The sequence below is a fragment of the Melanostigma gelatinosum genome, assembly GCF_949748355.1.
Source record: "Melanostigma gelatinosum genome assembly, chromosome: 18".
Taxonomy (NCBI): Eukaryota; Metazoa; Chordata; class Actinopteri; order Perciformes; family Zoarcidae; genus Melanostigma; species Melanostigma gelatinosum.
Window position 1 is genome coordinate 5,420,950 of NC_136651.1, and position 14,136 is coordinate 5,435,085.

At 45.6% G+C, this 14,136-nt stretch overlaps 1 protein-coding gene across 1 annotated transcript; it reads left to right on the forward strand.

The window, feature by feature from the left end:
• Positions 1-1,340: 1,340 nt before the first annotated feature.
• Positions 1,341-12,500, forward strand: rfx3 (regulatory factor X, 3 (influences HLA class II expression); the record flags this gene model as incomplete). The annotated part of the gene is made up of 17 exons (XM_079289164.1): positions 1,341-1,385; positions 5,870-5,991; positions 6,144-6,232; positions 7,037-7,295; positions 8,320-8,394; positions 8,672-8,853; positions 9,065-9,184; positions 9,280-9,404; positions 9,529-9,644; positions 10,293-10,408; positions 10,556-10,710; positions 10,816-10,913; positions 11,048-11,197; positions 11,353-11,561; positions 11,661-11,814; positions 12,053-12,095; positions 12,220-12,500. Exons 2-17 carry the CDS (start codon positions 5,875-5,877, stop codon positions 12,498-12,500), a joined length of 2,289 nt encoding a protein of 762 aa, XP_079145290.1. The 5' UTR covers positions 1,341-1,385; positions 5,870-5,874.
• Positions 12,501-14,136: the final 1,636 nt, after the last annotated feature.

Here is a 14,136-nt window from a genome sequence, read left to right on the forward strand (position 1 = left end):
AACACTGGCGGTGGGTACCAGAGGTTCTCAAACCCGGTGGAAACGGTAGACACAGTAGCTACCGACAGTTTGCAAGGTGTAACATGAAGTTATTTGTTTTACTCACGTTTGATGGTTTGATGGGCTCGTGGGTTTGTTTGCCATTGACGTTTATTAATTATTGAAACCAAACTCAAAGTCAATAAAATAAAGTAAAATAAGAACACAACCAAATAAATCAAGCTATTTCGGTTTCTTATGTTACCTTCTGTTTCAGATCCGCTTGGCAAATTCGTCTGGCGTCTTTGGCTTTCCACGTCCACCTGGCGTGGTTGATTTGGGCCAGGGCGAAAGAGGTCACGTGTTAGTATGTCCTTTTTCTGTTGAACTAAAAGGCAACCACTAGGTGGTATCGATAACCTTTTTCTAAACTATTTGCTCCTCTTTTTTTTTAACCAAACAACACAATTGTCTACGGATAAAATCATAGAGTTGTTTTTATTTAATTTTATGAAATTAAAAAGTGAACGTCAAGAGAAACATATCTCCGTGGCAAACTGAATTATTTACTGCAGAAAGACAAATGAAAAAGGAAACACCCAGATGTTGCTGAGACTGAGACAAAGACCAGAGGTTTAGGAGCACTTGTTTCTCTTTGTGGCCGGACATGATGACAGACCTATAACCTCTAGGCCGGTGTGACATGCCAGACATATGAAACCAAACTGTAATTAAACCTCGTCCTGTGTTTGGCCAAAACTCCGATAAACTTGGCATCCTCAGATTCTCACAGCATGGGCTATATATCATTGCAGCGGAAAATGCAATCACCTTAAAAAGAAGCACAAACACAAGCGTGAATCATCATCGGGATGTCGCTTAATTATGACAATATGGAAATAAAGAAATTAATAAAACAAAACACCATAATGAGGGTCCTGGTTCAGGGTTAGGTCTTTATACAATTTAGGTGAATCCATTACAATGGAAAACTAAAGACAATGCAGATTATTTTCTTTTTCTTTAAGAATATAAAGTCGTTGTCTTCTTTTTTTATTTCAACACGCTATTCATTCATTCTTAATGTATTAAACGTCTCCAAATAAACCAGACTAAGCGCATCCGCTCGGGTATAATTATCAGTCTTGTTACATAGACCTAATATACTCAAACACATGTATTTCGGTGTGATTTTATTTAAAACTGTATTAAGTGCGCTTTAATCTCCTCCCACCTGCCTGGTAAGGTTGCGCGCTCCCGGTGAGTTTTATAGCAACTGTTGCCCAGTGAGGCAGCGCCATAGTCACCGTAGTCCTGGCGACTGTAACCCACCAACAACAACCTCTCGCTCCATCATTACCACCTCCTCCACCATCCTCATCTTCATCAACCAGTCCACAGCTCAGGTTTGAATACATTTGTTTTTTTAACTGTTTTTTTTTTTTGCCAAGCTTTTAAATCGGCCTTTCTCGCGTCCAAGGGATAATTGCGTGAAGGAGCTATTAATGCTGTGGTTTGTGTTTTTGTGTGCAGCTGAATGAAGGCTCGGTGGATAGCTGGGGTAGTTTGCTAGCGAGGGTGTTTCTTTGTGACGTGGTAGCCTGCTTTGCTAACGTTGCCTGTAAAGATACCCACAGCTGTGAGAGGTCCTGATCGCAAGCTGTAGCCAGCGATGTCCTCTTACGGGGTGCTTTGTGTCTAAAACTGACCTAAACGCCAGCTGGTGTGGAAGAAAAACGGGTTTCCGTGTAACTTATTTGCCTAAAACTTACCATGCTGGGTGGTAGCATAGGTCTGGGCTAGGCACTGATGCTAGCTGGTCAGCTGGAGCAGGAGCAGGTGTCTGTTGTTGCTAGGTTGCTAACGCCAAGCGTTGCCCTCTCACAATGCCTGTTGGTGTACCGTTCTTGGCTAATGTTTCGGTGATATTGCAAGTGTATGTGTCGGGTGGTTTATATCTCGTTGGTCATACAAAATCAATTACGTCGATCAGCAATGGAGAGTGCTGTGAGCTAGCTTTCCATACACTAACTGCTATTGACAATAGCTAAGCCATTACTTTCCCTTTTGTCTTAGGGAGCAAGATAGCGTCGCTAGCGCTCCATCTGCCCTCTTTGTGGCATCCGATGGCTGTGATAAGCTATCTTGATAACACAAGGCGAAGTTTTGCAGTGCTCAGCTTCGAGGGAAAAAAAACACCTGCCCGATTTAACATTCGAATAGTACCTCAATGTATTCTAACTACCCGTGTGCGCGCGCGTGTGTGTGTGTGTGTGTGTTTTTTCTCCGAATCGTTTCGTTATTCTGCAGTTCACCTTCCGCACAGGGCTGGTAACGTCCAGATGTATCAACCCCTTCTGCAAAACACGTGTAATTATTGAGAAACATGTACAATTTTACATTTTTGCAATTTTGTTACGTGTGCGCAAAAAAAAAACAAGGGACCGAGAAGGAGCGTACACTGTTCCAGGGGGGGGTCCAGGTCGTTCGTTGATTTTAATAATGGCAGATTTGATTTGGGGCTCCCTTAAATGTGTGACAAACATTTCAAAACAATACGCCCTTTGCTTAGAATGGAACAGTAAACTTGCATTTTAAGGTCGCTTAATCCTCTGGGTGCTTCATGTGAGTACAGGCTCGGTTTCTTAACGTTGCATCACAATTATTTCGGGGTCCATTGGGTCTCCTGTGCAGCTGCGACCTGTGATTCCCGTTAGGGAGACATTGGGTGTGTCAGTGGAGAGGACAGGTGCACCTCTAGCACTGATGGGACTCCTGAACCATCTCGGCTAGTCTGTATGTGTCCACCACACACACGCAGTCAATTAATACACTTAATTTCGTAGAATTTGGTTATCTTTTCAATTGTATGATGGCTGTGAACCATGAATCACAGTACTACTTATGTAGCCTGACAGAGCCAGAGCACTTCAAAACCATTTAGATCAAAATACAAATTTGTTTTTATTGCATACTGCAGGTAAAGCCTAAAATATTGTTAATATATTGATCTGTTGTCACATGCAACCCAAAATAGGTCAGGCACAGACACCTTTTCCCAACACACACAGAAGACAGGATGTTGGGAACTGCTAGTTATCATATCATGTTACCACTTACCTGTAATCCGGCAGCGCAGAAATAGTACCATGCCACCTGCTGCCTGGGTCCTGTTACATTTCCAATCACTTAAAGAGGGGCCGATTAATTCAATTATTCAGTCATCCATTTTCATGGCTGAGCAGAATACAGCGTGTTTGGCTTGTTATTTTCCCCCAGCCTGCCCGCAATAATGTATATTGTTGATGAAAGGGGAGACTTAAAGGTCCTTGTTTTGTTTTATTTTTGCTTCCTAACCCCACATAAGTCAATAACAGGGTACAATTAGACTCGCTCTGTAGCCTATGTCACGATGCTTCCAGAAATTCTGACATTTCTGCTTCCCGTGTTTCCCGTCATGAAATAAAAACAGATAGTACATTGACACTAAGTATCACTTTGTTTTTGTCACCACTGACGTTGTCGCATATGTTGATGCAATGTTTCATACGTCAAAATCAACATCAGCGCAGTCCGTAACAACAGAAGTCACCCCCAGTTATCTTTATAGTCGTAAAACTCAACTCCTAACACAGGAACTTTGCATACCTCCTCCTTCCTCAGCTCCCAATCACATCTCCCTCCACCTGTTTTCCCGCTGTATTAGCACCTGATCATGCTCCAGTCTTGCCTGGGGTCACATGTACTGTATGTGTACGTGTGTGTGTGTGTGAGAGAGGGAGATATTTTGTGTATGGTGTACTTTTCAACCTTGTTCACCAGCTCGTATTTCTTTACTTGGTCCGTCACACTCCACCTTTATCATACATGATCATTAGAGAGGCAAATACGGTACCGTCTGTTTTCTGGCGGCGACTGTGAACCTTGCACTTTTCCCTTATTCTTCGCCTGTAATGTTAGCGAGAGGAATTGAGGGGAGAAAACGCTGCCCTCCTTGGTGGCTTTTGTTCCTCCGTGTCTTTGTAGGGCTTGCACTTGCTCAGTGGAGCACAGCATTTAAGTGGGCCACAAGGGAGTGCCTGAATGGTGAGGCAGGAGGTGTGGTAGTGTGTGTGTGTGTGTGTGTGTGTGTGTGTGCGTGTGTTTGTGGAGGGGGTTGGGGTGAGGCAGCAAGAGTGCGTTGTGATGCATGGGCTCTTTCCCTCGATTTCTGGTGGGCCCAGTTGGGGCCATGTTCTTTAGCCTTCAAACTGCACACACAGTGGAATATAAGTCTAGATTCTCCTCCCTTCACAAGTCCTTTTTATTAGCATTTGGTTGCAGTAAGCTGAAGGCTACAGTTATACTTTGCATTTTGACATTTTGGGTGCCCTGCATCCAATGGCTTTCACGCTTCAGGGTAAAAGAGTTGCCTGTGTGTCGTGGTAGTATATATAGGTGTGTCATTGTTTTTGTGAACATATGTCATAGTTTACAGTGTCTTGTCTAAATCTGCAGAATATGAATATTTGAACGGGATAGTAGCTTATTGTTTTCCAAGAACCAGACTGCAGCCTGTCTAGCAACAGCCCGCTGACATGTCTGACAGTGATAGTATATACTCGCATCCCCCTCCCAAAGGTGTTGAAAATAGTCATGCTGCAAGCAGATGGCTTTGCGTTAATGAATGTCAATGCCCCCTGTATATTTAAAGAAAACACAGACTGCCTTACCCACTCCTCACCCTCTCAGTACACAATTGACTCAGCTTTCTGGTCCAATTTTGAGGCTGGTCATCCCAACGCAAATAAAGTGAAACCCTGCTTCCCAAGAAAAAGGCCGGTATAATATTGAAGGGAAGGGGCAGGCTGTCCCCGGTGAGATTCAGAGCTGTTCGGAGACCCGGCTTAATTAACCAAGAGAGGCTTGTTCGTGGAAACTGTGATGGGGAGGAGGTGGCCTTCCCCTGGAAGGAATGGGTGATGGTAGCCATGCTATTATGAACTCATAAACAGGTTCACCACCAGTGTCTCACACTCTTTTCCTTGTCTTCAAAATAGCTAATTTTAGCCTTGGATAGTAAGTGCTGTAGACATAATCTTAAATCTCTGATGCACAATGCAGCAACATAGCTTTTGTATTACCAGTAATGACGCCATCTGGTGAAGATACTTTAAAATATAAGATAACGTTCCAGTAGTACCTTTCCTTAGTACTGATCCTGGACTTCCAATCTCAACTAACGTTAAACCTGCAAAATTGGGAACTGAGTGAGCAGCGAGAAGCATCATTTATTTGGAGTTTGTTAAATATTAACTTGTTTTATGGCCGTGAACATGGAGACAAGACCATGTGTCACTGATGCACGAGGCTCTCAGTACATTAAGTACTACAAGGCAGAAACAGGTGCTAGGGTAGGCTTTCTCTGGAGCAGCTTTAGTAGCATTGACTTAAGAGAATCTGTTGTGTGTTCTATCATGTTTTAGGGACGTTTTATGTCCAGGGCTAACAAAATCATGAGACTAATTTAATAACTCATTTATTTCATCGTAAATGATATGCCTGTTACGACGGCATATTTGTAAATCTACTCTGTTTAAGGGAGTCATCAATGCTTGATGCCCTGTGTGTGTGTGTGTGCGTGTGTGTGTGTGTGTGTGTGTGTGTGTGTGTGTGTGTGTGTGTGTGTGTGTGTGTGTGTGTGTGTGTGTGTGTGTGTGTGTGTGTGTGTGTGTGTGCGCGCACGCGCACCCTGGCTCAGTGATGCGTTGAGATCATTTCGTTGTTGTTCCTGAGTTGTAAAGCTGCGTTGCCAGTTAAACCGGTAGGTCGAGGGTGTTCGAGGGTTTCCACTGTGATTGTGACCATTATCTATCTACAGTAACACTGTGTTGTTCTCTGTCTTACTTAGGCGCCATGCAGACCCCTGAGGCAGGCGCTGACTCCACCTCCACAGTCCCTCTTCAGACCACCGTGCCTGTCCAGCCTGCCGGCTCCACCCAGCAGGTGCCTGTCCAGCAACAGGTACATCTGTGTGTGGGGGCGTGTTCGTGTCTGAATGTTCCTGCGTGTGTGCATGCTGTGTGTGCATATATATGTGTGTGTGTGTGTGTGTGTGCATGTCTGTATTTGCAAAATGGTCAATTCCATCATTAATTTGCAACTCTTGCAATTTGTCTCGCCAGGCCCAGAGTGTTCAACAGGTTCAGCATGTTTACCCAGCACAGGTGCAGTATGTGGAGGAGAACAGTGGCGTCTACACTAATGGCAACATGTGAGTCAGTCTGTTACCCGGCTCTATAAATATTAGCGCTGAGTCTGTGCAGCCTGTTCGCTCTCCTCTTGAATCTCCTCAAAGCATCATTCATGTCACAAGCACATGTTGTTGGTGGGAGTGCGTTCAGGGTTTTTTTTGTCTGAGTGTATTTCGACTCGTATGAGGGGGGGGGGGGGGGTCTGCAATCGTGTGCTCAATTGTGCTCGGTCACCTGAACATGACCAGAAGTAGTTCTGTCTTTCTAAGTGCTGCTGCTACACCAGGGCCCCCTGGGTCTGAGGAATGGGGGGGGGGGGGGGGTTACATAGACACTCGGCTAAATTGCTCAAGCTGTGTTTTTGTCCTACTGTGTACAAACACACACACACACACACTGTGTGACCTCAGCTGCTGGTGGAAACACTCATGCAAGCTCGACTTAATCAAACATACAGCAAACGGCTGGGCACGTGATCTGAGTACCAGGCTTGTGTTGACATAATATGTGAAGGGGGGGGGGGCACCCAAATCACAAACAGAAACCCATCTAAATACATAACTACAGTTCTGGATGTTACTTTCAGAAGGTATCCATAAAAAATGATGATACATTTTGGATTGGACAATTGTTGTTGACAGTATTTGACTGTACCTGCACAAATCATTTTATTGTAGCTGCCACATCAATAGGTGTCCTAAGAACATAAATAACATTACAACAAAGAACAAAGAACTTCATTTGAAAGTTGAAATAATAACTCTTAATTGTTTTAGCTTTGTTTCTCAGTTTGGTGACTGACTGCTAACCTCTCTTTTGAACAGAAGAACCTACTCGTACTCAGAACCGCAGCTGTATAGCCAGAACAGTGGAGGGAACTACTTTGACACGCAGAGCAGCTCATCACAAGTCTCCACTGTGGTGACGTCTCACGGCATGACCAACAACGGAGGAGGGGGCAGCGGAGGAATGAGCATGAATCTGACAGGGGGTCAGGTAATCAGCACCAGTCCTGGGGCTTACATCATGGACAACGCTCTACCCCACCCTGTCACCCAGACGGCACGAGCCTCGCCAGCTACTGTGAGTTAACAGCACCCACTAATTGGCTCTTCGCTCTCACTACGCGCTGCGTAGGCCGTCTCTCTGCGGTGAACTAACCACTGCCAGCAATGTTCACACCGTAACCCTTAATATGTAACGGTCAAGTAATGCAGGGCTTTGTTTCCATTCCTGTTTTTATCAGTCTGTTATTCCCTCTCTTTGGTGTAGAAGAAAGGCGGGGCTACGACCTGAGACAGGTGTATTAAGGAGGGGAGGATTTACCCACTCATGAGAGTCCTGCAGTGGACAAAGCGGTGCATGCAGCACAAGTGCTTTGCCCCATTCCTATTGTCCACCATGATGATGCTTGGCGACTGACATTACATTATGAGGATATCAGTCATGGCAGAGAGTTTAGAACATCCAATGATGGCTGTGCAAAGGAGAAATGTTTTATTTTGTATTTAATCAAAATGTGCGCAAGGGCATTTAACTGCTTAAGCGAAATACCTGCTCAGCGTTGTGAAGCCGAAGTGATGTGACAATACAAATGGGCCCCTTTGTTACTGTGTATTGTTGTCAGTCATTCGGCTGTTTGTTAAAAGCCCGGTACCCAATTAGAACTTCTTCACTTTTTAATATAAACCTTGAGTTTGACACGCAGGTGTTAGTAAATCATCTTGGCACGCTGCCTTAGTCTTTTGTTTTTATAATGGAGAGGAGACTTGTCATCTCTCCACGTGACGCTTGTTAGAAGTGGATCTGTGCTGGTGGAATCTGGAAGGGTTGCGTGTCTGCCAGATATCCTCGATATGAAGTGCTTCGTTGATCCTGTTGAGCCTCGTGTTCCCACTCCTCAATTAGGCTTTCTTAAAATGACAGGTAGTCCTGCTTTGCTTGGGTTTAGCGGTGCTTGCTTTGTGATCCTTTCCAGATTCTCTTTATTTTTGCACGTGGATACTAACGTGTCTACATCAGCGCTTTGTTTTTGCTTGCTTTCCTTTTTTATTTCCCCCCCCCCCCCCTCTTACATTTTGTTGTCCTGTGCTTCGTGGTTTATCAGATTGAAATGGCGATTGAGACTCTCCAAAAATCGGAGGGTTTGTCCAGTCAGAGAAGCTCGCTGCTCAACAGCCATGTAAGTTGCTTTTTTACGAACGCTTGCCCTCCCCTCTGCTTCTGACTACTGCCTCTCTCAACTCTGTATACATTTGAGTTTGACTTTCTGTTTTTCTTGCTTTTTAAATGTCACTATCGTTTTAAAAGTCACTGGCTGCTGTAGAAATGCTTTTGCAGAGTTGTGGCGCTGCGACATCGAGAACAGACTGCTCGTCTGAGGTCTCTCCATTGCAGTTTGCGTGGACCAGTGTTTGAATCTCTTTGGTACAAAAAGACAGCATGTGTTCCCCTTGTAGCTCCAGTGGCTGTTGGACAATTACGAGACAGCAGAGGGCGTAAGTCTACCACGATCCACCCTCTACAATCATTATCTGCGCCACTGCCAGGAGCAGAAACTGGACCCTGTAAATGCAGCCTCTTTCGGTAAACTTATCCGCTCCATCTTCATGGGACTCCGTACGAGGCGCCTCGGGACAAGGTCAGCTCCTTTTTTTCAATTGTCTTTATCTGACGTGAGGAAAGGTTCATGGCCGTATGCTTGCGTGGCTCTTCTTTTGTCATTATTTGACACCCTGATATGCTAAAAGCCTCATCCGTCCTTCTCCTCTGTGCCTCTCCTCCATCCACGTGAACATGTCTGTTCGCCTCACATTCGTCAATGTGCGTTCACCTTTGGTTTTGGCTTGCAGAGGGAACTCCAAATATCATTACTATGGTATACGTGTGAAACCAGACTCGCCACTCAACAGACTCCAAGAAGACATGCAGTACATGGCACTCAGACAGCAGCCTGTTCAGCAGAAACAGAGGTACACAGGCAACTAGGCATGCTTACGGACATGCAGTATTTGTTGGGGGAACGAGTCGCAGTGGTTTTTTTTATAGATACCGATGTTATTGGCAGGTTCAAGCCGGTGCAGAAGTTTGATGGCTGCTCTGGGGAGAATTACTCAGGTGGAGGCCAGCACATTCCTGGTGCAGAAGAGCAGACAGTCATTGCACAGAGTCAACACCACCAGCAGTTCCTTGGTCAGCTGCTTTCCTCTTCATCTGGATGTCTCTGTACAACCAAGAACGCATGAAATTGCCTCAAATAAACTGAATATTTTGTTTTACAGATTATTCCAATTTCTTTTTTTCTCACTCCCAACAGATGCGTCGCGGGCACTCCCTGACTTTGTGGAGCTGGACCTGGGACCGAGCAATACAGAGAACATCAGCCCAGAGGATGTGAAAGCTCTCCAGTCCCTTTACAGAGAGCACTGTGAGGTTAGATAAAGGGCTTTTCATATTCACCTCAATGTGTGTAATTCACAAGGGGGTCAGGTCCCTCTTCAGTGCTGAGAGAAATCAAAGTAATCCCTTTTAAATTAATATTGCAGCATCCGTTGATATATCATCAATAAGGCCAGTCCCTTCTTTTCCCGTATATATGTACCTTAATCTGCCTCTGTCTGTTATTACAGCAATTCACTAGTTTCATCTTATTTAAGCTATCTTTAATGAGAAAATGCAGGTAAGACTGAAAATACTGAACTAAGGTTTTACACATGTTTAAACTTTGGCTGGATTCGGAGGGTGGAAACTTTGGGAAAGGTCATGTGTGTGTTTATAGTGACAGACATTTCTAAATGCCAGCTGCTGACATTTTGGAGCAGAATGTTCTCTTCATCTTGTGAAGTTTTCAATCAAATCTCTCCTGCTGTCTGGGGAAAAGTAGGAATCAGGTCCGCAGGTGATGACCAAGGACTTATGATCCTTCTCATGATTAAAGAACCAGTTCACCAAAATTACCAAAAAAACATCACAGCCCCCTAGTTTGGGGTTGATGTGCAGTTTACAAATGAACTTGTTTTAGAATGCGGTTCCAGTGAAAACGATTCATTCGTGTGGTTTATTCTCTGCTTTTTGTTTCAGGCTATCCTGGATGTGGTTGTCAACCTCCAGTTCAGTCTAATTGAGAAGTTGTGGCAGACATTCTGGCGTTATTCTCCCCCGGACTCTGTAGAGGGGGCCACTGTAACAGAAAACAGGTGAGGTCAAGCTGATAATATGCAATGTTGAAGTCTATCAGTGACAGCCAGAGAGAAATATTGTCAAACCTAGTTTATTTTAGGATGAATCTGAAAATTCAACGGCATTTTTTTTTCGATTTTAAGTCCGATTTGTTCGTTCCTCAGCAGCTTAAGTGAGATTGAAGCACGGCTGCCCCATTCACAGCTATTGGAACTGTGCAGAAGCGAGGCGGTACTCAAATGGATGAGTACCTGTGACCATCTAATGTACCAGGCCCTCGTGGAGATCCTCATCCCTGATGTCCTGAGACCCATTCCCAGTGAGCCACAGTCACGGACGCCTCTCATGTTTGCTTGTTTGCTGTGTTAATGCTCGCAACACCGCGATCATAAACTCACTGTTGTTGTTGTTTTTGGTCTTCCAGGTGCCTTGACTCAAGCCATTCGCAACTTTGCCAAAAGCCTGGAAGGTTGGCTCAATAATGCCATGAATGCCATTCCTCAGAGAATGATCCAGACTAAGGTACACTTGCAGTCTTCAAACAGTTACCTTTGTGAAAACGCTACATTTAAAAGTCAGAGGGAGTGACATTTGTCGTCAGTTTTGAGCGGTATGGAGGTCAACACCTGGGCTTTTTATGTGTGCTCTATACACAGATTGCCGCTGTTAGTGCCTTTGCGCAAACACTGCGCAGATACACATCTCTGAACCACCTGGCTCAGGCGGCACGTGCTGTTTTGCAAAACACATCGCAGATTAACCAGATGCTGAGCGATCTCAACCGTGTTGACTTTGCCAACGTACAGGTCAGGGCAGCTCTTTGTGTTTGGATGTTCAGTGTCGGTGCTTTCGTAATGTGTGCTGTGTCATTCCGTCTCCATAATCCACTCCGTCAAAAGAGTCGAGTTTTTTCCCCTGTACAGGTGTGAACCTGCAGTTCTTTCCCTGTGTTGCCGTATAGGAGCAGGCATCATGGGTGTGCCAGTGTGAGGAGGGAGTTGTTCAGCACTTGGAGCAGGACTTCAAGGCCACGCTACAGCAGCAAAGCTCTCTGGAGCAATGGGCAGCTTGGCTGGAAAACGTGGTCTCTCAGGTGCTCAAGCCTTACGAGCACCAGTCCAGCTTCCCCAGGGCAGCTCGACAGTTCCTGCTCAAGTGGTCCTTCTACAGGTCTGCGAAAGAAATAACAAAAAAAGATCATATTTACACGCACCTGGGAGTGTGCAGATGTAATGCTCACAATGTTGTTGTTTTTGAATGGCTCTGCAGTTCTATGGTGATCAGGGACCTGACCCTTCGCAGTGCTGCCAGCTTTGGTTCCTTCCACCTGATTCGCCTGCTGTACGATGAGTACATGTTTTACCTTGTGGAGCATCGCGTGGCACAAGCTACCGGAGAGACACCCATTGGTGTCATGGGGGAGGTATAATTATAGCAACTCATGGTCACAGTGACGCACTGCAGTATATGACAGATGCACTGTATATCAGATGTGAAATAATAACCTCTCTTTGGGTCATTTTTCATCCGTTGATAAAATCACCCCAGAACAGACGTTTTATCGAGTTACTGCGTCGTATCTCCATTGGCTTAGAAACACATTAAAACTGTGCGAGCCACTCATGTCCCCCACTAATTATGATGTTTGTCTCTGTTTCCAGTTTGACAGCCTCAACACGCTGTCCCTCTCTAACATTGACAAAGGTACGCGACACAATGTATGAAGAGCGACCGCATGAGAGCTCAACCAGTATTCCACAAACACCGTCCTTTTGAAAGTGAGCTCTTGAGTCCATGTTTCACACATGCGATGCTTTCTCCCGTCTAGATGAAACCAGCGGGATGGACAGCGACTTAGAAGACGACATAGAGGAGACGGGGGAACCGCTCGCCAAGCGAGAAAAGTCTGAGCACGAGGTGATCCAGGTGATCCAGGTCGGGGCCTTGGAGGACGGGTCCCACCCTGTGGTGGGGGTCGTCCAGCCAGGTGTCCTCCACTTGCTGCCCCAGCCCCCGCAGGACCACACTGAGCACATCCTAACCCCTTCTGCCGCTACTCCCACCATCCGCCACTGCAGCGCCACAGGCAACACCTACGCCTCCGTTTGACGGTCTAAAGGGCACGGCCAGCCTTTGTTTGGCCTGTTTGGCTATCTCACTCTCCACATATCCTCTCTCTCAGTAAGTCTAGATGTTTCCGTCTGTTTCGTGCATCGTCTCTGTCTGCACGTGTGCGGACATGCTCTCCTCTCCATATCTAAACCTGTCAGTGGGGGAGCGGGGGGGGGGGGGAATGATGATGATACACTGGCCAAGATGTGCTGTCCGTGTGTGACTGCTTAGATTCTGGATGTGGCGTCGTCCCATAAGGTTGTGCTCTATCGCAGTGCGGCAGATGGAGGACGACTAATTAGACCCGGTACATGTGTGTTGACTCAAGGCCTCGTGTCTGTCTATACAGACGGGTTTTGTCTTGAAGGAAAATTCAACTCCTGATGTCTCAGAGCTCAGATCCATGTCACCAGCCCCAGTGGTGCAGAGTCATCGATTGACTCAAGACCTTCACCTATTGTAAATAGTTCTGCTGTACTTTCAATTGGTATTACCCAAAAACTCATGGTGCTATCATTGTGTTCTGTTTCGTTTTGATTTCCATTTTTATCCCTCCTAATTTCAGCATGATTCATGTCCACATGCATTCCAACTGCTGATAAACGTTTGGCTGAACAAAATATTTTGAGTATTGTATGTAGCTACAAATATTAAAGGGAAGACTTTCTATGTATGTGCGGCATTTGAAAAAGGATCATGGGGCAGTTTTGTCTGTTCTGTTTGAATTTCATACGGTAGCCACCCACTGACAACCACTTATAGATGTTAGCCACAGAAAAGGAAACCCCTGAAGAAGTATCTGTGCTGCTACTTGTGTATATAGAAATGAGATTGAAAAGACCAGCTGTACAAAACCACTTCCTCAATGCTAGCTTTTCTATGCACTCCGTGCATAACGCTTGCCTTTGTTCATTGTAGATGCTCTGTAGTGTTGGCGTACGTGACCAGCTGTAATCTTGAAAACAATTTACTGGACATGTTCCCCTGTTTTCTTTTTTTTGTTTTCTTTTCTGCAGTTTCTGTCTTAATGAAATGTCTTAAGTTCACGAAGGACCAAAAAAAAAAAAAAACCCAACCAGAGGAAGCTGAGAGGGAGCCACTTGGGCCACCCAAGAGCTGTCTCCTGTCCCACAGTGCCATGTCGCAGAGCAGACGGAATGTCAGGGATTTAATGTACCTCGGCTTTATCATAGTGCCTTATCCTTAAATGCAGCTGTCCGTGTAGTCCTGCCTGTGCTGTAGAGAGCCCAGGCCCCCCTCCCCCCCCTCCCTCCCCTCCCCCTCTGCATTGTCCCAGCCACAAATTTGGCTTTCTGGTGACTGGTGGCTGGATTTGGGCTGGCTCATCAGTGTTGAGACCAAGGAATACAGGCACAGACACACCTGTTGTCTCTGGATCAGCTCCACTAAGCTCATTACTTATCTGAAGCATGGTCTTTAGCCTTGCTCCTGCCCTCACTCTGCCCTCTTGAGGCCTACTCTTGCATTAGCCTTTGTTATCGGGTGAAATGTGTGTGTGTGTGAGTGTGTGAACACGAATGCATAGGTCTGCACTGTGTTTTTATGTGCATGTGTACACGCGTGTATATAAGCCTGTGTGTCTGCGTGCTTGTGTGTGTGTGTGTGTATGTGT